Genomic DNA, 26,915 nt, shown 5'->3' with positions numbered 1-26,915 from the left:
GAGATGAGGACCTGAGCCGAAGCTTAACCAATTGAGCCACTCAGGTGCCCCAAGAAAAATCATTTTTAATAGTGCATAAAAATTCTGTCTTTTGAAATATTCCTTATAGAAGGTATCAATAAAAATGTGTTCACGGATGAAAGCAATTTAGAGAAATAAAAAAATTGCAAATATAAAGCAACATTACCCACAATAAATTATAAGTTTCAAGCAGTGTAGCCATTTTAATAATCTGGATAAAAAAGGGAGGGCTTCTACGAAAAGAACATAAAAAAAACACTGAGAAATGTATCATTTTTTAGACATGAAAGAACAAATCAGAATTTCAAATTCTCATTGATTTTTGAAACTTTATTTATATTTTGGTCTTAAAAACGATCATTTCTAAATTGGCTTTTCTGTAAGAAGGTAAAGCACAAAAATTTGCTAAATATCATCAGATCCACACAAATCCTCATGAAGGTTTTCTGTGTAGTCTTCATTAATGCAAATCGTTGTGAATGCTTCCCTCTTACTGTAGATCTTGAATCTGTTTTACAATAATGAAGCCATAAAGTTTTAACGCAACACATTCATTATAAACTATAACATTTCTATTCAAAGGAAAGCTGGGTATTACAAAAATATGAGAGAATCTGAGAATCAGGCAATCTGTTGAGGCTCAGTCTATCTTATTTGCTTTGTAGTTTTTTGTTATTACTTTCAAAGAGCACACAGTGCATGGATGAGGCACAGCAATCCTCTCCCTTATTAACCTCCCTGATTTAAAAATCTGTCCTTTGTAAAACTGGACCAATTATTACAAACCATCATTTGCCTAATTGACCACAGGTCTATTACAAAGCATTTTGTTAGTGGTCCCAACAACTATAGGAGGATGGAACTTTATTAAAAATGAGTTTTGTTAAGCGTGCCAAATCCCTGGGTAACGTGAGCTGTGCTGCCACTTCAACTGTTAATTAGATGTTTAATGCCTCACGGAAAAAGAGAAGGAAGCAAAACTACAATATTCTCTAGGTACTATAATATTTCATTTGATAAAGTCACAAAAGGATAGGACAAAATTGAAGCAAGATTTATATGCGTTCCAACTTTTCACTCAGGAATTCCTCTACACTGTCTGTGTTCCACTTGAGGATGCTTAGTTCTTCAGCAATGTTCCCATTGTCGTCCAAAAGCTTTAATACAGGGTCTGAACCACGAACATACTACAAAAAAGAAGGACAATAATGAATCATTATTATCTGCTTGGAAGAGGCTTCTCAGCCTCAACCCAAACCCAAACCAATTCAATCCAGCTTAACTCAATAAAAATAAGGCTTACAGGACATCACAACAGGTCTTCCGGGATTTCAAAAAAAAAAAAAAAAAAAAAAAAAAAAAAGGGAAAATCACATTTACCTCTAAAAAGAAAAACACCTGTTGGTAGCAAGATCATTTGAGATTTAAGATTAAATGTAACATATTTATTGCATACACTTAAACTCTAGATGAGCTTAAAACTTAGAGGAGGAGGCAGACAAGTTCCAAATGAGAATGACTGGAAGTAGGCTGTGCACACAAATTATCAGAATTCTGTATTGGATTTTAAATTTTCTTTAAGAAATCCAATGATTTTGTTGTTGTTATAATTAGTTGACTAATATTTTGACAGAATGGAGAAATTCTAACTCTGGCTAAATGTGATCAACACCATCAACAAACATATCCCAATTCATTTCAAAATCAATCTTCATTGCTAAATTAAGTAGAACTACATAACTAAAGATGTAGCAGTGATGATGAAAGCAGCTCTTAGACCTTTCAGCAATTTATGCTTTAGTTTTTCTAGATTGTGAACTCTAGAGCTGGAGACAAGCTCTGATGTGATTACCAGCATTTGGTATATTCTCAACCCATATAGGCCCTCTAGGTTAATGAATCAATAACAATACTATGTAACCATTTTTGATTAATTATCTACAAAGTAAAAGATTTGACTATTCAAAACCTCATTTTAGTCTACAAGAGATAAACATGTAGAATGTAGTTGTAAAAATCCTCAACCAGGTATTGTCAAATCTAACAATGTATAAAGGAATTATATGCCATGGTCAATTTAGATTTATTCCAGGTATACAAGCCTGGCACAACATTTGAGAATCAATGGATGTAATATATCGTCCCCAATAGGCTAAATAGGAAAAATACATCAGTAGATGCAGAAAAAGACATCCAGTTGCATGCTTCAACCTGGATGCTAAGTGAATTAAGTCAGCCATGAAAGGACAAATACTGCATGATTCAACTCCTATAAGGTATCTAAAGTAGTGAAAATCACATAAACAAAGCAGAAGGGTGGTTGGCCAAGGGCTGGGAGGAGGAGAGGGGGAATTAGTGTTTTATGGGTATAGAGTTTGTTTTGCCAGATGAAAAAAGTCTACAGATTTGTTGCACAAGGTGAATATACTTAATACTACTGAACTGTATTTTTATAGTTAAGATGATAAACTTAATGTATCACAAAATTTTAAAAAGTAGGCTAAAGATCAACAGATATACCAAAGAAGATAAATAGATGGCAAATAAGCTTATGAAAAGATGCTCAATTAGGGAACTGCAAATTAAAACTATGAGATAATACTATGTACTTATTAGAATGGCTAAAATGCAAGGCACTGACTATACTTGATGCTGGTGAGGATGTGGAGTCACAGAAACTCTCATCCTAACTAGTGGAATGCAACATGATACACCCAATTTAGAAGACAGTTTGGGGATTTCTTATAAAGCTAAACAGGCTTACTATGTGACCCAGCAACTGTGCTTCTAGGTAATTATCTAAACAAGTTGAAAAGTTATGTCAATACAAAAATGTGTATGGTGGCTTTATTTGTAATTGCCAAAAATTGGAAGTGACCCAAATGTTCTTCCATTGGTGAATATAAAAACAAATGATGGTACAACAGAATATTAATAATATTTATTGTTAAAAAGAAATGAGCTATCCAGCTACAAGAAGATATGGGATCCAATCTGAAAAGGCTACATACTGTATGATTCCAACCATATGACATTCTGGAAAATGAAAAAACTACAGAGGTGGTAAGATCAGTGGTCACCAAGGGTGACCAAGGGTTTGGGGTGGGGCAGGGAGGAGGTATGAATAGGTACAGCACAGGAGATTTTTAGGGCAATGAAACTATTCTGTAGGCTACTGTAATGGTACATACATGATATTATATATATTTGGCAAAACTCCTAGAACTACACAATATAAAAAAACCCTAATACAAACTACAGAATTTATGAATACTGTATCAATATTGGTTCATCAATTATACCACATCAATGTAAGATGTTAATAAGGGAAGTGGGGATGAAGTAAGGTGAGAGTAGGGAGGGAGTATATATAGGAGCAGTGTACTTTTGGATCAGTTTTTCTGCAAACCTAAAATTGCTCTAAGGTATTAAAAAAAGTATTCAAATATTTTAATTCAGAAAACAATACTGAAGGAAAAAAAAAAGGATTCCATTAAAATCCTCTTACCTTGATTTGTAGTCCTCTGAATAGTTTGGGTTTATCACTCCTGACGAAAGCTTAAGAAAAAAGAAAAAGATTCAAATTGTTCACTTCCAAACTGAAGCTAGCTACAAAGATTAATACGAAAAGTATAAATAAGCTCAACAAAACATTAGATCTTCTACAAAAAAAAAAAAAAACTAAGGAAATTAAAATACATAAATAAGTGGAAAGGCATCATATTATTCAATGGGAAGAATAAATATTTTAAGATGTTGTTTCAAACTAATCAAAATCCCAAATTCCAATGGGATTCTAAGGGCTTGACAAAATGGCAGTAAAGTTCTGTGAGAAGAGTAAATGTGTAAGAAGTCAGGGTAGTTTAGAAAAAGTGAAATATGGGAGAATTTGTTCCATTGTTAACATACTATGTGATACCGATACTAGAATAGTAAAACAGATTATGAAATCTGGAGAAATTCAAATATCTGCATAAGTTGTTTAATATGGTAAAACTATCAAATCAGAGAGGGAAGGAGAGAAAGATTGTGTGTGTGTGCGAATTATTCAAAACACTGGAGGGGTGCCTCCCACCCTTGATTTTGGCTCAGGTCATAATCTCATGGTTCATGAGATTGAGCCCTGTCTTGGGCTCTGTGCTGACAGCACAGAGCCTGCTTGGGATTCTCTCTCTGCCCCTCCCCTGCTTGTGTGCCTGTGATCTCTCTCTGGGAAACAAACAAACAAACAAACAAACAAAAACAAAACACTGGAGAAAACTGTCAAACTATTTGGGGAAAAAAAATGGATACAGGCACCTGTTTTTCTATCTTATATCTAATGTAAGATATATAATCTATTATGTATTATTCTATTATCATATATATCTCAATCCACATGGATTAACATTTTCAGTTCATTCAACAAATATTTATTGCATATCTAACTGTATGCCAGACAACAGAGATAAAGCTATACAAAACATGATTCCTGCTCTTATGGAGTTTACAGTCTGGTGAGGAAGAAAGATGCTAAATAGGTAATCACACTAATAATTTCAACTGTGAGAAGCATTACAAGTTTAGAATACTGCCATAGTATTTAAAATAGATGACTTGAATGTGGAATATAAAATTCCTTTCCTAATCATGACCATAAAGGAAATACTTTATTGATATGCCTCTATAAAAATGAAAACTTCAGGATAGCTAACACCACTAGAAACAAAATTAAAACACTAATATACCTAGGAAAATAATGCCCACCATGTAATGTAGGGAAGAGTTCTTATTAAGTTAAGAAATGCATACTAGATGGAGAAATGGGCTAGGGACAGGAGCATGTAATGTACAAATATACAGATGGTCGTAAACATTTGAAATAAATGTTCAACCTCACTAAAAATCAAATGTCAAAACAATGAAGTGCCTCATTCAGAGTGACAAAAGTTAAACACATTTAGGGTTAGAGAGGGGGTGGAGAGAAGGATTTTTCTGGGGGTTGTGGGAGAAATATAAATGGACACATATTTCCAGACAGGTACTTAACAAAATGAACCTGAAGTCCTAAAATGTACATATTCTTTAAATCTGAAAGTCCCCTTCTAGGTATTGATTCTGAGGAAATAATTGTACAGTAATGCAAAGATCTATAATATATAAGGTCCTGCTAACCAAATCTAGAAACTTGGGGGAAAAAAATATAAACTTGTAACAAAAACTACAGGTTAATAAGTATGTTAATAACATGGACTACATTATAGAATGCATCCAATCATTAAAAATTAATCTGTTTAGTGACATAGAAGCAAACTCATATTTGTAAATAAAGGCCAGAAGCACTATACAAAATCTTAAATTAACCCAGCATATATAAAATACCTGGTATAATACACAGAACCATTTAAAACAAATGTTAACTATTATTTTAATAGGGGGTTGGTTATATCTGGAGTACAGGGTTTGGGGAAGTTTCAAATGAATGCTTTTCCTTTTTAGGGTCTATATTTTATCAATTTTTTAGTAATGATCACGTTAAATTGTTCAAGTGAGATGTTTCACTTAGATACTTGAGAGTTCTTAGATTTTATGGTGACATACATGCTTTTGAGAACTTACTTTTTAAACTTACAATTAACTAGCAATAACAAGCACTATACACATTTCATTACGAAGGTCTTTTATTGTCCTAAACGCAAGTATATAAAACGAAGAGCGGTAAATAGTTTTTCTTTTTAAGGTTAAGAACTTGTCGGAAAAGACCCATATCTGTATTTTCCCTACAAAATTTAGTTCAAAATAAAATTGGTCATTAGTCTGCTTATTAGGATTTCTTCTCTATCAACTTCATCCTTGTCCAAATACTCTGCAGATTCCTGAATCCCCAAAAATGATCTCATGATATCCTGTTGCATTTTATACCATCCCTTTGGCAAAGGCTATATGCACACCTGTGCAAAACACTGCTTAACTTGAAGTGTGTTCTCTACTGCCTAAGAAATCTCTCTGGGGAAAAAGACTACTCTTTTTTTGTTCTAAAGTTGTTGTTGTTGTTGTTTTTTTAAAGTTCATTTATTCATTTTGAGAGAGAGTGTGAGCAGGGGAGGAGCAGAGAGAGAGAATCCCAAGCAGAGTCCCTGCAGTCTGCATGGGGCTCGATCCCACAAACCATGAGATCACGACCTGACCTGAAATCAAGCTGGACACGAAATCAAGGTGCCTGGGGAAAAGGACTATTCTTATATATATTTTTTGTATCCATTTAATAGAGCCTAGTGCATTTAATAGTGTTCATTCATTTATTCAATAGATTTTTAATAGGCTGAAATAAATGAACAAATTTAAATTTAATGTCACTAATGACTATTTTCACTAGTTCTTTGCTCTTTGCTAAGCACAGATCTATAAAGCCTCCTAATTTTGAATGAGGGGAATATCTGTTAAATACTCGGTAGTAGCAACTCACATTTTACAAGCTGGGAAGTAATCTTTTAACAGATAAACTTGACTACTTTTATGTACATACGGCACTAGGATGGGCTATATGACAGTATAAGTAGGCTCCATGCTCTGAGTAGAGCCCCACAGGGTGCTCAATCCTACAGTCCTGGGACCAGGACCTGAGCCAAAAATCCAGAGTTGGATGCTCTACCTACTGAGCCACTCAGGCACCCCCAGAAAATGTTCCTATGCCAACTTATTTGTCAGTTATAAAGGCAGTTTTAGGAATAATCCTTTAAAGTGATCAAATATACAGAAGTGATTAGACAACACATGAAATTTTAGCTTTTCACTCTGGATTCTTATCAGCATGTCATTTATGCAGCAACCCTGTAAAAATAAGAGCTTAGCTGTGCTATACATTATTTCTTGGGAAACTTGCAGAACTCCTGTAATTCAGACTCTTGAGAGTTAAATATAAACAAAAATTAAAAAAAAAATCTATCCTCGTTTCAAAAAGAAGATAAAATTGAGGATGATGGGATAATAGGAAGGACAGTCTCGAAGTTAAAGAAACATGTTTGAATTAATGTAGTTTCAAAGTAAGTAAAAATATAAGTGAAAAAAGACAATATACTTGACTACCTGTAATGATAGGCTTTTGATCACATCACAAGTAGTCATACAATGTACTGGTTTTAAGATTTGAGTATAAGGGCGTATAGCAAGTATGGTTAAAACTTGTGGCTATCACATGAAATTATAAGGAATGACAATTTGATGTTTTCCTGTTAGTAAAAACACCTATTTGAATCAGAATGTATTCTAAGTAAAAATGTTGCATCATATGCAGAAACAACAATACAACAACAGCAACAACAACAAACAGTAGAACTGAATTCTCAACTTTGCTCAAGACAGCTTCTGGGTACCTAAAAGAGTATATCTAAAATAAAGAAAAGATACTATTGTATACAAACCATCTGGAGTGTAGAATTAGGAGTCATGTGGGTCCTCCCAACAAGACAATGTTTTTTTAATTTGTTTTATTTTTTTAAATTTACATCCAAATTAGTTAGCATATAGTGCAACAATGATTTCAGGAGTAGATTCCTTAGTGCCACTTACCCATTTAGTCCATCCCTCCTCCCACAACCCTCCCAGTAACCCTCTGTTTGTTCTCCATATTTAAGAGTCTTTTACATTTTGTTCCCCTTCCTGTTTTTATATTATTTTTGTTTCCCTTCCCTTATCCTCATCTGTTTTGTCTCTTAAAGTCCTCATATGAGTGAAGTCATAAGATTTTTGTCTTTCTCTGACTAATTTCACTTAGCATAATAACCTCCAGTTCCATCCACGTAGTTGCAAACAGCAAAATTTCATTCTTTTTGATTGCCGGGTAATACTCCATTGTGTGTATGTATCTATGTATGTATGTATGTATGTATGTGTGTGTGTGTGTGTGTATACATATATATGGACATTTGGGCTCTTTCCATACTTTGGCTATTGTTGATAGTGCTGCTAGAAACATGGGGGTGCATGTGTCCCTTCGAAACAGCACACCTGTATCCCTTGGATAAATGCCTAGTAGTGCAATTGCTGGGTCATAGGGTAGTTTTATTTTTAGTTTTTTGAGGAACCTCCATACTGTTTTCCAGAATGGCTGCACCAGCTTGCATTTCCACCAACAAAACAATTTAAAAGCACTTAAAAATATCCAGAGAAGAGCAACTTAAATAATTGAAAGAACTTGAGGAGACTGGAGGTACAATAATGAAGACAAACTAAATATATGACTTCTTAGTCCAGAATGATAAAGTCAGAAAAAGAATGTTTGAAGACTATAAATTCATCAGGAATATATCAGCCAATGTACACACAAGCTTTTCACTTGAATTCCACCTGTCAAAAGTGGGGCACCCTTAAATTAGGTAAGTTTCATAAATCCATTCATCCACTCAATAAATATTTGAATTCTTCTTAATACGAGGAACAGTATTAGATAGATTCTGGGCATATTAATGACCAAAAACATTAAAACTCTGTGCTTTAAGGAGTTCCTAGTTTGGTAGAGGCAGAAGACCAACAAAGCAAATAAATACATTATAAAATTAAATAATGGAAACTGTGGAAGATAAAGGAGTGAAAAATTTTGTCTAAAGGCCGCACAAAAACAATGTTTGAATGAAGAGCAGTCTGCCAGAAGAACTGAGAAGGGGCCTAAGTCAGGAGAAACATGCAGTGTGTGCAAAGACTTAAGAGGTCAGAGTTCAGAGAACTGCAAAGAACTAGAGACATGAACTAGAAAAGAGAAAGCACGTTGTGGTGGGTCTTCTACATGATGTTATGGATTTGACATTTATTCTGTATGTGATGGGTAAACTATAAAGGCTTTTAAGCAAGAGGGCCACAGAAACCAAATATGTCTAATGGGAAAGGTCTTTTTGGTAGTTGTGTAGAAGATGCAATAGAAGAAAGAAAAGGGAACAGTGATACCTAGACCAGATAACAAGTAACTAATCCTTCTGGAGAAAGATGCCAAAGGCTTGATTAAATTCCTAGAGAAGGCCAAGGGAGTGAGATTTGAAAGTTCTTGAGGAGGAGAAGAGACAATTTGGTGATTAACTGCATATAACGTGTAAAAGAAGTGAAAGAAAGGTTAATCATGATTATTTTATGCTTTTGCTTGGTGATACTGACATCTGTAGAAAGAGGACAGAAGATAGTACACTTTCAGAAGAGGATTAATTCAGTTTTTGGACATGCTGGGTTTAAGGCCTTTTTACCAAAAATGTGGGCTGCAGGGGCACCTGGGTGGCTCAGCTGGTTAAGCATCTGACTTCAGCTGTGCTGACAGCTCAGAGCCTGGAGCCTGTTCCGGATTCGGTCTCCCTTTCTCTCTGCCCCTGCCTTGCTCACACTCTGTCTCTGTATCTCTCAAAAATAAATAAACATTAAAAATTTTTTTCTTAAAAAATGTGGCCTGCAGCCTGTAGGATATTAGCAAGAAGAATCTCAGGATCCACCCCAAATATACATTCTACATTTAACAAGATCTGATGATTCATATGTAAATAGGCTTAAGGTACCCATGAGATCATACAAACAAAATTGTTCATTTGCAGTCAGAAATGTGATTTCTGAGGCACCTGGGTGGCTCAATTGGTCACACATTGAACTTCGGCTCAGGTCATGACTCGTGGGTTTGAGCTCCCCCCCACCTTGGGCTCTGTGTTAACAGCTCAGAGCCTGCAGGCTGCTTCCAATTCTGTGCCTCTCTCTCTCTCTGCCCCTTCCCGCTTGTGCTGTTTCTCTCAAAAATAAACATTTAAAAATTTTTTTAAAAATGTGATTTGTAACAGCAGAAAGGTGTGACCTAAAAATACAGATTAGGAGTCATTAGGTAAATACTGTAATTGGGACTGAGGGAGTGGGACATTCAAGGGAGTAAGAAAATAAAATATAAAGTTAGACCTTGACTGCAACTAGTATTTGAAAGGTGGGTGGTAGATGAGATGCCAGGAAAGGAGAATGGAAAGGCTGTTAGATGTAGGAGAAACTAGGAGGTAAGAAATTCAAACAAATGAAAGGAAAAGTTTCAAATGCTGGAGTTAAGACAATACCTACCATTTAATATCCTCAGTACTGAACTAGTGCTTGACACACAGTAAGCACTCAGTTAAGTACTCACAGAATTAGTGAATGGTTTACTCTGTATTTGTTGGTGCCACACATACTAAGTAATTTATGTGTGATACTTAATCCTCAAAACAATCTTATTATATAGGTATTATAATTTTATACCATCTATTACCCATTTTAGAAATGAGAAAAACTGATGAAGCTAATACTAAAGAATGATACTGCTAGCAAAACTCCAACGTAGCACCATAATCCTAGCCATCACTACCAATCAATCACAGTTAGTATGAGAAGTGAAAGCCTATGTCCTATCTCAGTTCTGTATTACTTTAAATTTTTTTCTGCCTCCAAAGGTATATCCTTTTTCTAAAAAATTAATTTTGAGAGCGAGAGAGAGAGAAGCAGAGATGATCCCAAGCAGGCTCCACACTGCCACCATGGAGCACACAGGGCTCAAACTCATGAACCACGAGATCATGACCTGAGCTGAAATCAACAGTTGGGACGCTCAACTGACTGAGCCACCAGGTGCCCCTAAAGGTATCTGATTCTAATATGGAACTGGCAAACTATGGTCTGAGGGCCAAAGTCTAGCCTGTTGCTTTAATAAATACAGTTTTACTGGAACAAAGCCACACTTACTCATTTAAATACTGTAGTATGGCTGTTTCCATACTACAAAAGAGTTCAATACTTGTAGCAGAGAACTTGTTGCTGGTAAAGCTGAAAATTTTTATTTAACTTTTCACAACAAGTCTGCCGAGACCTGCAAAATTTGGGAAAATTGATTTTTTTTTTTGAGACACAGATACGTTTAACATTGCAAGACTCATGCTTGAGAAGGAATTATTATTAGTTATGCTACCACAAGTGATAAATCATTAGGTCGACAGGGCCACTCCAAAGTGACTCCTATGCTGGGGAAGGGGAGAGATAACCCCTCACACCAGCATGCCTGTAGTTCATGAAGATGAGCCTCTTAGTGGTTGAACAGGCAGGAAGCCCTGTTCTTCAGTGTGCTTGTAGCTGTGGCAGAGAGGCTAACTGCACACAAGTAGGATGACTGCTGGCCCCACCCACCAATGAGGCCACATCAGCTATAGAGGGACCTCTAATAGCACAGGGAACAAATCTTGTTCCGGTGCGCCCACAGTGGGCAAAGTGGGTGACTGCGATCAGCTGAATGGAAGGCAATCACAGCTCAACCATAATAAGGAGGGCACATGCAGCCCACAGAGGAGACACCCATGGAGCACCTGATTCTGGTGAAAAGAATGGACTGCACCATAGGGCACTGCAATACCACTTCTACACAAGGTTACTGCTTTCCAAGACCAAAAGCTATAGCTGACATACCTAATATACACAAATACAGAGTAAGACAAAATGAGGAGACCGAGGCATATGTCCTAAATGAAAGAACAGAACAAAAATCACAGTGAAAGAGCTAAATGAAACAAATAAACAATATGTCTGATGAAGCTTTAAAGTAATGGTCATAAAGATACTACTTGAGAAGAGTAGACGAAGACAGTGAGAACTTCAACAAAGAGAAAATATAAAAACCAGTCAGAATCGAAGAATTCAATAACTAAAATGAAAAATATACTAGAAGGAATCAACAGATAACAGAATGAAGAAGAATGGATCAGTAATCAGGAAGACAAGGTAATGGAAAGCAACAAAACTGAACATCAAAAGAAGAAATGAGAACTGGTTAAAGGAAATTTTCATTGTCATCCACTGTAACACATTCATATTATAGGGATGCCAGAAAAAGAAAAGAAAAACAAGGGGTCAGAAAACTTCTTAAAAAAATTATAGTTGAAAACTTCCCTAACCTGGGAAAGGAAAGAAACAGCCAGATCCAGGAAGCATGCAGAGCCCCTAACAAGGTAAATCTAAGGAGGTCTGCACCAAGACCTATAATAATTAAAGTATCAAAGACTAAAGATAAAGAGAGAATCTTAGAAGCAGCAAGAGAAAACAGTTATGATCAGGGAAATCCCATTTTTCACAAGAAAATTTGAGGCCCGAAGGAAGTGGCATGATATACTCAACGTACTGAAAGGGAACAACCTTCAATCAAGAATAGGCAGTAAGGTTATCATTTAGAAACAGAAATAATTTCCCAGACAAAAGTTAAAGGAGTTCACCAGTTAACTAGTCTCACAAAAAATGATAGAGATTTCCTTAAGCAGAAAGAAAAGGCCACAATGAGAAGAAAACTAGGAAAGGAAAAATTCTCAAAGGTAAAAGCAAACATATAGTAAAGGTAGTAGATTAAATACTTTAAAGCCAGTATGGAGATTAAAACACAGAAGTAGTAAAATCAATTACATCTACAAAAATTAGTCAAGGGAAGGGTGTCTGGGTGGCTCAGTCAGATAACATCCAACTTTGGTTCAGGTCATGATCTTGTGGTTCGTGAGTTGGAGCGTCACATCTACATCCACATCAGGTTCTCTGCTATCAAGACAAAGCCTTCTTTGGACCCTCTGTCCTTCTCCCTCCCCAACTCGTGCTCTCTCTCTTACTCTCAAAAATAAATAAACATTAAAAAAAATTAGTCAAGGGATACACAAAAAGATGTAAAATATGAAATCATACACACGAAATGTGGAAAGGGAGGTTAAAAACAGTGCTTTTAGTGCTTTTGAATGCTTTTGAGCACATGTTCAAATATAAGTGGTCATCAACTTTACACAGAATGCTATACACAGAGAATGTTATATATGAATCCAATGGTACCTAAAAATAAATCTGTGATATACATACAAAATCAAAAGGAATCCAAGCATAACACTAAAGCCATTAAACCAAAAAGCGACAGAGAACAGAGAACTACAAAACGCAAAGCAATTAACAAAGAAAATACATACCTATGAATAATTAATTTAAATGTAAATGGATTAAATGCTCCAATCAAAAGACACAGGGTGACTGAATGGGGGGGCGGGGCGGGGGGGGGGGGGGAAGACCGATCTATATGTGGTTTACAAGAGACTCTTCAGACCTAAGGACATACAGAGTGAAAGTGAAGGTAAGAGTAAAGATATTCTATGCAAATGCAAGGGGAAAAAAAAGTCGGGGTAGCAATACTTTTGTCAAAGACTGCAGCAAGAGACAAAGGGAATTACATAATGATAAAATAATCACTTCAACAAGAGAATTTAAGAATTACAAATATCTCTGCACCCAAAATAGGAGCACCTAAATACATAAAACAAATATTAACAGGCATAAAGTAAGAAATTGGTAATAATATGATAGGTGACTTAAACACCCCACTTATATCAATTCATAAAACATTTGGACATAAAATCAACAAGGAAAAAGTGGCTTTGAATGACACATTAGACCAGATAGACCTAACAAATATACACAGAATATTCTACCTCAAAACTGCAGAATATACATTCAAGTGCACATGTTACATTCTCCTGGCGGATCATCTTAGGCCACAAACAGGTTTAAATAATTTTAGAAGTCTGAAATCATATCCTGAATCTTTTCTGACAATAAAAGTATGAAACTAGAAATGAACTACAAGAAAAAAAAAACTTGAAAAAGCAAAATACATGGAGGTTAAAAAACATGCTATTAAACAACCAATGGGGTCAACTAAAAAAAAAAAAAAAAAAAAAAATCCAGGAAATAAAAAATACACGGAGACAAATAAAAATGGAAATGCAATGGTCCAAAATCTTTGGGATTGAGCAAAAGCCGTACTCAGTGGGAAATTTAGAGATCTAGGCCTATCTCAAGAAACAAGAAAAATCTCTAAAAACCTAACATTACACCTAAAGGAACTAGAGAAAGAGGAACACACAAAGCCCAAAGTCAGTGAAGGGGAATAAAGGTTAGAGTAGAAATACATGAGATAGAAACACGAAAACAATAGGAAAAAAAAACAAACCCAAAACACCAATGAAACCAAAAGCTGGTACTCTGAAAAGATAAATAAAATTAACAAACCTTTAGCCAGACTCATCAAGAAAGAGAGGACTTAAGTAAAATTTATAAATAAAGGACAAAAAACAACTGACACCACAGAAATACAAAGAATTGTAAGAGAATATTATGAAAAATAACTAACTTCCCAGCAACACACAATGTTCCAAAATAGAATTAGGGAGAAAAGAGAGTATGTATTTTAACGGACCAATCATGTGTGATGAGACTGAATAATTTAAAAACACCCAATGAACAACAAAAAAGTCCAGAACCAGACGGACTCACAAGTGAATTCTATCAAACATGTAAGGAAGATTTAATACCTATTCTCAAACGTTGCCAAAAAATAGAGGAGGAAGGAAAGCTTCCAAATACCGTATATTCTGAGGCCAGCACTGCCCTCACATGAAACAAGGAAACTACAGGCTCATATTCCTGATGAACACAGATGCAAATATCCCCACCAAAATATTAGTAAACCACATGCAACAATACATTAAAAGGATCACTCATTATGATCAAATGGGATTTGTTCCAAGGATGCAAGAGCAGCTCAATTTTCACAAATCAATGTGATATATCACATTAATAAGAAGGATACAAACCTTGTGATCATCTCAATAGATGCAGAAAAGGCATTTGACAAAATTCCACATCCATTCATGATACAAACTCAAAACAAAGTGGGTTTTAGAGGGAAAATACTTCAACATAATATAGACCATATATGAAAAAGTCACAGCTAACATCACACTCAATGGTGAAACACTGAAAGCTTTTACTCTAAGATCAAGACAAGGATGTCCACACTCACAACTTTTTTTTTTTTTTTTAACGTTTATTTATTTTTGAGACAGAGACATAGCATGAACAGGGGAGGGGCAGAGAGAGAGGAAGACACAGAATCTGAAGCAGGCTCCAGGCTCTGAGCTCTCAGCACAGAGCCCGACGTGGGGATCGAACTCATAGACCGTGAGATCATGACCTGAGCCGAAGTCAGACACTTAACCGACAAAGCCACCCAGGCGCCCCACACTCACAACTTTTACTCAACATAGAACTGGAAGTCATAGCTGTAGCAATCAGACCAAAAAATGGACGGCAACCAAATTCATAAAGAAGTAAAACTGTCACTATCTACAGATGACAGGATACCTTATTTAATAAAAATTTTCTTTTGAAAGAGAGAGAGAATGCATGAATGGGGGAAGGGTAGAAGAAGAGGGAAAGAGAGAGAGAATCATAAGCAGACTCCATGCTCAGGGCAGCGCCTAACCCGGGGCTTGATCTCATGACCTGAGCCAAAATCAAGAGGTGGATGCTGAGCCATGCAGGTGTCCTGACATGATACTTTATATAGAAAACACTAAAGACTGGGGCGCCTGGGTGCATCAGGTGGTTAAGCGTCTGACTTCGGCTCAGGTCATGATCTCCTGGTTTGTGAGTTGGAGCCCCACGTTGAGCTCTGTGCTGACAGCTCTGAGCCTGGAGCCTACTTCTGATTCTGTCTCCCTCTCTCTGCCCCTCCCCCACTCAGGCACGCGCGCTCTCTCAAAAATAAACAAACATTAAAAACAAAACAAAACAAAAAACACTAAAGACTACCCAAAACAATTTGAACAGATAAATTCAGCAAACTTTCAGGATACAAAATTAATACACAGAAAGAGAATTAAGAAAACAATCCCATTTAAATTGAACCAAAAATAATAAAATACCTAGGAATAATTTAACCACTGAAGTGAAACACCTATATTGTATTCTGAAAACTATAGGACACTGATGAAAGAAACTGAACATGACAAAAACACATGGAAAGATATTTTGTGCTCTAGAAACTTGGAAGAACTACTATTGTTAAAAATGTCCATACTACCCAAAACAATCTATAGATTCAATGGGATCCCTATTAAATACCAATAGCATTTTTCACAGAAATAGAACAAATAATCCTAAAATTTTCAGAACCGTAACAGACCTTTAATAGCCAAAGCAATCTTCAGAAGGAAAAACAAAACTAGAGGTAACACTATCCCAGATTTCAAGATAAAGCTGTTAGTAATCAAAACAGTATGGTACTGGCACAAAAACAGACACATAGATCATGGAACAGGACAGAGAACCCAGAAATAAACCCATGCTTACACAGTGAATTAATCTATAACAAAGGAGGCAAAACATACAATGGGAAAAGTATCTTCAATAAATGGTACTGGGAAAACTAGACACATATATGCAAAAGAATTAATAAACTGGACCAGTTTCTTACACCATTCATAGGGAAAAACTCAAAATGGACTAAGGACCTAAATGTGAGACCCAAAATCATTAAACTCCTAAAAGAAAACGCTGACTATAATCTCTCAGATATTGGCCATAGCAACATATTTATGGAAATGTCTCCTCAGGTGAAGGAAAGAAAAATAAATTGTTAGGACTACACTAAAACAAAAAGTCTTTGCACAGCATAGAAAACTATCTATAAAACAAAAGGGCAACCTAGTGAACAGGAGATCTGCAAATGACATACATGAGAAGGGGTTACTATCCAAATTATATAAAGCAATTACACTACTCAACACCAAAAATCAAACAATCTGATTAAAAAACGGGCAGAGGACCTAAACAGGCATTTTGCCAAAGAAGACATACGCAGGGCAAACACATATAAAAGATGCTGAATATCACTAATCACGAGGGAAATGCAAAATCAAATCCATAATGACATCACCTCACACCAGAGTGCCTAATATGAAAATGGTAAGAAATAACTGTTGGCTATGATGTGAAGAAAAGGGAACTTTCCACTCATGCACTGCTGATGGGAAAACAGTATGGAGGTTCCTCAAAAAATTAAACAGAAACACCATACGATCCAGTTATTCCACTACAGGGTATTTACTCAAAGAAACAAAACACTATTTTGAAAAGATATATATGCACTCTCTTTGTTTACTGCAACGTTACTTATCATAGCCTAGATGCGGAAGCTACCCAAGTGTCCACTGATAAATGAATGGATAAAGTAAATATGGTACAGGAAGAGTTCTGGTCCAAGATGGCGACTCCGGAAGATCCTGAACTCACCTTCACCATGGCCATGGACACAACAAAAAGAACTGAGGGCTGAAAAGAACAGCTTCTGCAGAACACAAGATAGAGACCACATAGAGAATGGCAGGAGAAGAGACACTAAGGAACTGCAGTGGGGAGGGATAGTACTGAGGGTTAAGTAGATTCATCTGCCCTGTGGATAGCCTGCTGCACTGGCCCCTAGCCCACGGTAGCCCCGGATCCCTTGAGGCACAGAAAAAGAGCCAAGGTTTAAAACAGCAACTAGAACTTCAAGGAACTAGCTCCAGAACCTTGCCAAACAGTGAGGAAGCTGCTGGAACTCTGTCTGGGTCAAAATAGGGGGTGAGCGCCATGGTTTACATTCCCTTTCCACTGTGACAGTGCAAACAAGACCAGGGCTCCCATCCCACACCAGCCACAGAAACCCTGGGGTATAGACAAAAAATGGGTTTAAAGGTTTACCAGAATTTCAAGATCCAGCACTAGAACACTGCCAAATGGTAGGATTGCTGCTGGTACTCTCTCCAGGCTGGAGGGGCTGGGCAGTACCATGGTTTATGTTCTCCTTCAACTTGGATAGCTTGGATGGGAAGAGGGTCCAGGTACCCTAACCAGCCTGCTGCTTCAGTGAGCCCCAGAGCCCACATCAGCCCCAACCACCCCACCAAGCAGCTCTAGCACAGTGCACTCTGGGACACCCCTAGCTGATGTTCACTATAGATCTAGCAGTTGTGCCAAGGTGATGCAGCACTCTGGGCCCACAACCTCTTTGGCTTCAAATGGCTTCCTAGAGCACCCCCAGCACACAGTGCACTGGGGACGCCTGGCTCTCACCTGCTTCAGCTCTTGGAACCCCCAGCGCATGCTGGCCCAGATCCAGTCCTCTGCCAGGACACTCCCTGCACTGAACATTCTGGGACACTCTGGCTTACACCCGCTTCAGCTTCAGCTGTCTTACCAGGATACTTTCTACCTGGAGAGCCCTGGGATAGCAACAACCAACACCCACTGTGGTTTCAGATCTCCTTCCAGGGCACCCTCTACACAGAGAGCTCCAGGACCACCTTGACCAAGCCCACTTCACCTACAAATGTCTTACCAAAATGCCATGTACACAGAATACCATGGGACCCCCAGGCACATGCCCCACCTTGAATCAAGCTGCTTTGCCAGGGCACCCTCTGGAGGGCCCCAGGACACCTCAGCATGCATTTGATCAGCTTCACAGTCTACACAGGGGATGACAATACACAAGACCGTTCTTGCAAGTTAAGAAGTAGCTGTTCTGCCTAATCCACAGAAACAAGCACAGAAAGTAAAGCAAAGTGGAGAGACAGAAGAATATGCTCCCAATGAAAGAATAAGACAGAACATCAGGGAAAGACTAAATGAAACACAGACAAGCCTTGTGGCTGACAGAGTTTAATCATAAAGATGCTTACTGGATTGCAGAGAAGAATGGAAGAACTGAGAACTTCAAAAAGGAGAAAATGTAAGAACCAATTAGAGTTGAAGAATACAATAACTGAAATGAAAAATACATTAGGAGGCATCAACAGTAGGTTGGCAGATGCAGAAGAATGGTTTAATGATCTGGAAGACCTTAACTGCTACAGAAAGCAACTGAGCTGAATAGCAAAAGGAAAAGAATTTTATTTTTTTAAATTATTATTTTTTAATGTTTTATTTTTAAGAGAGAGAGAGAGGGAGGGAGGGGGGGAGAGAGGGAGAGGGAGAGGCAGAGATAGAAGAAGACACAGAATCTGAAGCAGACTCCAGGGTCTGAGCTGTCAGCACAGAGCCTGATGCAGGGCTCGAACCTACAGACCATGAGATCATGACCTGAGCTGAAGTGGGATGCTTAACTGACTGAGCCACTCAGGTGCCCCAAAAAAGAATTTTAAAAGTGCATAGAGCGGTGCCTGGCTGGCTCAGTCTGAAAAGAGTATGACTCTTGATCTTGGGGTTGTGAGTTCAGGCCTCATGTTGGGTGTAGAGAGTACTTAAATAAATAAAACTTAAGGGGCACTTGGGTGGCTCAGTCGGTAAAGCATCCGACTTCGGCTCAGGTCATGCTCTCCCGGTTCATGGGTTTGAGACCTGGTTTGCGCTCTGTGCTGACAGCTCGGAGCCTGGAGCCTGCTTCGGATTCTGTGTGTGTCTCTCTCTCTCTGCCCCTCCCTTGCTCACACTCTGTCTCTCTCTCAAAAATAAATAAACATTAAAAAATTTTTTTTTAAAAATGAAAAATAATAAAAAAATAAATAAAACTAAAAAAATGATGATATTAAGGGATCTCTTTGATAACAGGAACTGTATGCAGCAAACATTTGCATTACAAGGGTCCTAGAAGGAGAGAGAAAAAGAGCAGAAAACTTAAGAAATAATAGTTGAAAACTTCCATAACATAGGGAAGGAAACAGACATTCAGGTTCAGGAAGCACAGAGAGTTCAAAACAAGATGAACCTAAGGAGATCCACACCAGGACACAGAATAATAAAAATGTCAAAGGTTTAAGATAAGGGAAAAACATTAAAGCAGCAAGAAAGTGAAAAATTACATACAAGGGAAACTCCATAAAGCTATCAGCTGAATTTTCAGCAGAAACACTACAGGCCAGAAAGCAGTGGCATGATATAATCAAAGTCCAGAGAGGGAAAACAAGAAAACCACCCCACCCACAACCTACCACCAAGAATATTCGATATGGTAAAATTATCATTCAGAATTGAAGCAAAGACCAAGAACTTCCCAAGCAAAATTAAAGGAGTTTATCAGTACTACATCAGACTTACAAGAAATGTTAAAGGGACTTAAGTGGAAAAGGCCTTAATTAAAAAGTAAAAACAAAAACACAATAAAGAAATGAATACAGACTGCTATAAACTTAGGATATTATATATGAACCTCATTGTAACTACAAACCCCAAACCCAAAACAGATACACAAAAAATAAAGAGAAAGAAAGCCAAGCAAAACACTATAGATAATAATTCATCTGAGAGCAAGGTAAGAAAGAGAAGAACTATAAAAACCAAAAACACAATAAAATGACAAGTACATAGCTACCTATAACTACTTTAAATGTAAATGGACTAAATGCTCCAATCTAAAGACCTAGGGTGGCAAAATGGATAGAAACAAAACAAAACAAAAACCAAGACCCATCAATATGCCACTGACAAGACCTCACTTCACATCTAAACACACATACAGACTGAATGTGAAGGGATGGAAAAAGATATTCCATGCAAATCAAGTGAGAAAAAAAAGCCTGGGTAGCAACATTTTTATCAGACAAAATAGACTATCAAACAAAGACTCTAACAAGAAACAAAGACGGATATTACATAATGATAAAAGAATCAATCCAATAAGAGGAACTAACAATTATAAATATCTATGCACCCAGCAATGGAGCACCTAAATACATAAAGCAAATATTAGGAGAGACTGACAATAATAAAGCAAATAAAAGGAGAGACTGACAGTAATACAGTAAGAGTAGGAGACTTTAACACCCCAATTACATAAATGGATAGATCATCCAGGCAGAAAATCAATAAGGAAAAAGCATCTTTGAAGGACATACTAGACTGGATGAGTTTAACATATCTACAGAACATTCCATTCACAAACAGAATACACATTCGAGTGCACATGAAACATTCTCCAGGATATATCACATTAGGCCACAAAAGAAGTCTCCATTTATTTAAGATTGAAAACATATCACACATCTTTTCCAATCACAAGGAAGCTAGAAATAAATCATACACCAAAAAACTAAAAACACACAAACACATGGAGGCTAAATGACATGCTTCTAAATAACCAATGGATCAATGAAGAAAGCAAAGAGGAAATAAAAAAAAAATACATAAAGACAAATGAAAAGGAAAACATAATGGTTCAAAATCTGTGGGCTGCAGCAAAAGCAATTCTAAGAGGGAAATTTTTATTTATTATTATTTTTTTTCTGAGAGAGAGAGGGTGCAAGTGAGTGAGGGACACAAAGAGAATCCCAGGACGGGCAAAGAGACAGAGAACAGGGGAGTTGGGGGAGAGAGGGAGAGAGAGACAAAGTGGGGTTTGAGCTCACGAACTATGAGATCATGACTTGAGCACAAGTCAGATGCTTAATGACTGAGCCACCCAGGAGCCCACCAAGAGGAAACTTTATAGCAATATAGGCTGCTGTGTAAACAAGACAATAAAAGCCTCAAACAGTCTAACCTTACACCTAAAGTACAAAAAGAAAAACAAAAGGTTAGAAGAAAAAAAAAATCAAGATAAGAGCAGGAATAAATAGAGATAAAAACACAACAGAAAAGATCAACGAAACCAAGAGTTGGATCTCTGGAAAGAAACAAAATTTACAAACCTTTAGCCATACTCATCAAGAAAAAAAGAGAGAGGACTCAAAATAAAATCAGAAATGAGAGAATAACTAACACACAGAAAAACAAAAGATTTTAAGAAAATACTATGAAAAATTAATATGCCAACAAGTTGGACAACCTAGAAGAAATGGATAGTGTCCTAGGAACATACAATCTTCTAAAATTCAATCAGGAAATAAAACAGAAAACCTGAACAGACCAATTAACTTGTAAGGGAACTGAAATGGTAATCAAAAAAACTTCCAACAAACAAGACTCAAGGACCAGATGGCTCCATAGGTGAATTCTGCCAAACATTTCAAGATTTAATAACTATCCTCAAAAAAGAGAGGAAGAAGGAAAGCTTCCAAATACTTTCCACTAGGACAGTGTTACCCTGATACCAAAACAAAGACACTACAAAAAAGTAAATTACAGGCTAATATCCCTGATTAACACAGATGCAAAAGTATTCAACACATTATTATTCAATCATTCGACAATACATTAAAAGGATCGTTCACCACAGTCAAGTGAAATTTATTCTAGGGGATGCAAGGAGGGTTCAATATTCACAAATCAGTCACTTTGGTATACCACATTAATGACAGAAACGATAAAAACCAAATGATCATCTCAACAAAGACAGAAAAGTCATTCTTTGACAAAGTACAACATTGCTCAGGATAAAAATGCTCAACAAAGTGGGTTTAGAGGGATCATACCTCAACATAATAAAGGCCATTATATAAAAACCTAAAGCTAACATCGTACACAATGGTGAAAGTTTTTCCTCCAAGATCCAAAACAAGAAAAGGATGCCTACTTCCTGTCTTGCCACTTTTCTTCCACCTAGTACTGGAGGTCCTAGCTGTAGCAATCAGACAAGAAAAAGAAATAAAAGGCATAAAAATTGTTACAAAAGAAGTAAGGGAGACCTGGGTGGTTCAATTGGTTGAGCAACCAACTCTTGATTTCGGCTTAGGTCATAATCTCATGGTTCATGGGATTGAGCCCCACATTCGGGCTCTATGACGACAGCATGAAGACTGTATGGGATTCTCTCTCTTTCCTTCCTCAGTTAATGTGTTCTCTCTCTCACAAAACGAATAAACTTAAAAAAAAAAAAAAAAACTGTCACTATTTGCAGATGAAATACTACATAAAAACCTAAAAATACCACCAAAAAACTATTAGAACTGATCAATGATTCCAGTAAAGTTTCAGGATATAAAATTAATAATGCAGAAATTGGTTATATTTCTACATATTAACAATGAAGTAGCAGCAAGGGAAATAAAATAATTCCATTTACAATTGCGCCAAAAACAATAAAATACTTAGGAATAAACTTAATCTAGGACATGAAAGAGCTGCACTCTGAAAAGTATAAGACATTTACAATAGAAACTGAAGATGATAAGGGCGCCTGGGTGGCTCAGTCGGTTGAGCATCCAACTTCGGCTCAGGTCATGATCTCACTGCTCATGAGTTCGAGCCCTGCATCGGGCTCTGTGCTGACAGCTCAGAGCCTGGAGTCTGCCTCAGATTCTGTGTGTGTGTGTGTGTGTGTGTGTGTGTGTGTGTGTGTGTTTCTCTCTCTGCCCCTCTCCCACTTGCTGTCTCTCTCTCAAAAATAAATAAAAACATTAAAAAAAAAAAAAGAAATTGATGATGCTATAAAAAAAATGGAAAGATACTATGCAAATGGTCTGGAAGAATTGATGTTGTGAAATGTCCATACTAACCAAAACAACCTAAAGATGTGACACAACCCCTATTAAAATACCAACAGCATTTTCACCAAACTAGAACAAATCACCCTAAAATTTGTATGGAACTACAAAATACCCTGAAGAGCCAAAACAATCTTGAGACTGAAGAACAAAGCTGGCTGTATCAAAACCTTAGACTTCAAATTATCCTACAAAGCCATACTAATCAAGAGTATGGTGCTGGCACCAATATAGACACATAGATCAACAGAATAGAGTACAAAGTCTGAAAGAAAAAAAAAAAAACAACCCACGAGTATGGTCAATTAATCTAAAACAAAGGAGACAAAATATACAATAGGGAAAAGACAGTCTCTTCTACAAATGATACTGGGAAAACTAGACAGCTACATGTAGAAGAATAAAACTAGGCCATTTTCTTCTACTATTTACAAAAATAACTAAAAATGATTCAAGACCTAAATGGGATACCTGAAATCATCAAAGTCCTAGAAGAACACATAGGCAGCATCTGTTTAGCACTGGCCTTAGCAACATTTTTCTTGGTTTCTTCTCGACAAGGGAAACAAGAGCAAGAACAAACTAATGGAACTATACAAAAATAACAAGCTTATGCAAAGAAAACCATCAGCAAAATGAGAAGGTAACCTACTGAATGGGAAAAGGTGTTTGCAAATGATCTGATAATATCTTAAATATATAAAGAACTTCTACAGAACTCAACACCAAATAAACAATCCAATTAAAAACTGGATAGAGGGCCTAAAAAGATTTCTTTACAGGGGCACCTGGGTGGCTCAGTCGGTTGTGTCCGACTTTGGCTCAGGTCATGATCTTGCAGTCAGTGAGTTTGAGTCCCGCATCGGGCTCTGTGCTGACAGCTCAAAGAGAGCCTGGAGCCTGCTTCAGATTCTGTGTCTCCCTCTCTGTCTACTCTTCCCCCAACTCACGCTCTGTCTCTGTCTCTCAAAGATGAATAAATGTTAAAAAAAAAAAAAATTTAAAAAGATTTCTTTACAAAAAAGACAGATGACAAAGAGACCTATGAAATGATGCTGAACATCACTAATCAAGGAACTACAAATCAAAATCAGAATGAGAGATAACCTTATACCTGTCAGGATGGTTAGAATCAAAAGGAAATAACAAGTGTTGGTGAGGATGTGGGGAAAAAGGAACTCTCATGCACTGCTGGTGAGAATGTAAATTGGTGCAGTCACTTGTGAAAACAGCATGGAGGGTCTTGAAAAATTTTAAAATAGAAATACCATATATTCCAATAATTCCACTACTGGGGTATTCATCCAAGGAAAACAAAAATACTAATTTAAAAAAAGATATATGCATTTCTATGTTTATTGCAGAATTATTTATAATAGCCAAGATAGGGAAGCAACCCAAGACTCCATTGATGAATGAACAGCTAAAGATAGAACAAGTATACAAGGAAGGTAGTCAATGGTATTGTAATAGCACTGTATAACAAGAGATGGTAGCTCTGCCCATGTGGGTACAGCCCATTAGTGTATAGACTTGTCAAATCACTACGCTGTACACCTGGAAGTAATGTAAAATTGTGTGTCAATTACATTTTAATTAAAAAAACAAAGTATGGAATTCACAATGGAGTATTACTCAGCCACAGAAAGAATGAGATCTTGCCATTTGCAACAACATGGATGGATTTAGAGGAATTAAGCTAAGTGAGATAAGTCAGAGAAAGAAAAATACCATATGATTTCACATATATGTGAAATCTAAAAAATAAAATAACCAAAAAACACAGACTTTAAATACATAGAACCAGTAGATGCCACAGAAGTGGATGGGGGTTGGGATGGGTGAAATAGATGAATGGAGTTAAGAGCTACCAGCTTCAAGTTATAAAATAAATAAGTCAGATAAAAGTACAGCATAGAGAATACAGTCAGTAATATTGTACAACACTGTATGGTATCAAATGATGACTATACTTATTGTGGTTAGCACTGTGGAATACATAAAATTGTTGAATGAATATGTTGTACACATGAAACACTATGTCAATTATATACTTCAATAAAATATTAAGGATTATAAGAAAGTATTCAGACTGCCCTTTCTACTTAAACAACCAAAACATGGAAGTCAGAAGAATCTTAAGAGCCAGACCTGGAATTGGCTTTGGAATAGAATTTGGGACTTTTTCCCCACAGGCACTGAATGGTTTAAGTTCAATAAAAGGTTTGTTGATGACAAAGACTATAAAGCGATGATGACATGAAAGTTAGTTTGGTATTTGTAGTTACTGCAACAAGTGACAATGGTCCTTCATGCCCTATTCCAGAATATCTTTAGGGAATATAATAATGGTTATACTTAAAATATGCCAGCTTCTCAGGGACTCAGAAAACAATGGCATCATATATAATTATGTTCAATATGGTTATATATTACAGAATTAAACAATCATTTTCATTTTAAACTTACATTAAATATTTATACATAGGATTAAACTCTAATTGTTTTTCAAAAGGAAAAGACAGTATGACTACATGCACCCCAAGTATGATAATTTAAGTATACATAAGAAATGTATATATAATTAATTTCTACTACAAGGTTTGATAAATTCCACTCAAGCTTTTAAAGATTGAACTTCCAACTGTAGAAAAATTATTACCATAGACATAATAAAATCTGTCTATTTGCTGAAGGCCAAAAAAAAAAAAAAAAAAAAAAAAAAAAAAAAAAAAATCAGCGTGAGAAATTTTTTCCCTAAGCAGAAGTAGATATATTCTGTGCTACATTAGAATATGTTTATTCTAACCAAGAATGTATTTAATTAAATGTGTATCTGCTTTGGGCCTTACTATTACATTTCTGTGCCAAAATGAGCAATATTTTATCATAAATAATCCTAGGTCAGCAATAAAGGGCATCTGTGAATACAGGTAGTTTTATAAGATACTAAAGCCACAAAATTATCTTGCCATTAAGATACTAAATCCACAAAATTATCTTGCCATTAAGTGAACAAGGCAAGAAGTCATGAGAAAGTCAGGAGATGTAAAAATAAGCCATATAATAGAGCACTTACATATTTCAATTAAAAAACAAACAAACAAAAGAACTTCTTTACCTTTAGACAATTTTAGTTTTATAAAACTGATTTTCAAATGACAAGCCAGGACAGAACAGAAAAGTCTTAGCCCATGTCTTTTTCGACATGCAAAGCTCCACTACTGTGATGTCAAACAAAAGAACACATTTTCACAATTATCCTTTTACATATTTATCTTTAAAATTCCCTGTGAAGATGTACATGTACATGCAACTTCTTTGCACCTCAAATTTTATGGTAATTAATTCTCTTTTTGACGACTTGTCACTTTGTACAGGTCTATTCTCACTCCAATTGCTCCTTAGGAGAGTTTTATATAAATGAATTTACATTTAAGATATATTAGAATGGTGTGCTATTTAAGGGGATTATATTTATATCTGGTAAAACAAAGGCTCTTGTAAAATTTATACTTGGTAAAGGAAAGGCTCTCCTTTTAAGAAAATAATCACTTCATTATGTGTTACATCATATATTATGCTTGCTTAAAGTAAACTACTAGTATTCAACAATTACTATAAAACTCTACCTCCATGAAGACAAATGTGGAAAAAATACATATAATGTTGAGAAAG

General features: G+C 36.3%; 1 protein-coding gene across 2 annotated transcripts in view; it reads right to left on the bottom strand.

Moving 5' to 3' along the window:
* Positions 1–336: 336 nt before the first annotated feature.
* SELENOF (selenoprotein F) overlaps positions 337–26,915 on the bottom strand; it is a 58,175-nt gene continuing 31,596 nt past the window's right edge. Inside the window, exons 4-5 of one of the 2 annotated variants that reach the window (XM_060624664.3) lie at positions 3,530–3,579; positions 337–1,208 (exon numbers count right to left, since the gene is read on the bottom strand). In XM_060624664.3, coding sequence (XP_060480647.1) covers positions 1,077–1,208; positions 3,530–3,579 — 182 coding nt within the window. In that variant the 3' untranslated portion in view covers positions 337–1,076. The remainder of the gene's footprint in view (positions 1,209–3,529; positions 3,580–26,915) is intronic. The other variant, XM_060624666.3, reaches the window with a different exon arrangement.

The sequence above is a fragment of the Panthera onca genome, chromosome C1 (genome assembly GCF_046562875.1).
Source record: "Panthera onca isolate mPanOnc1 chromosome C1, mPanOnc1 haplotype 2, whole genome shotgun sequence".
Classification (NCBI taxonomy): domain Eukaryota; kingdom Metazoa; phylum Chordata; class Mammalia; order Carnivora; family Felidae; genus Panthera; species Panthera onca.
Note: the sequence above shows the minus strand (reverse complement) of the source record. Positions and strands in the feature narration are given on the sequence as shown.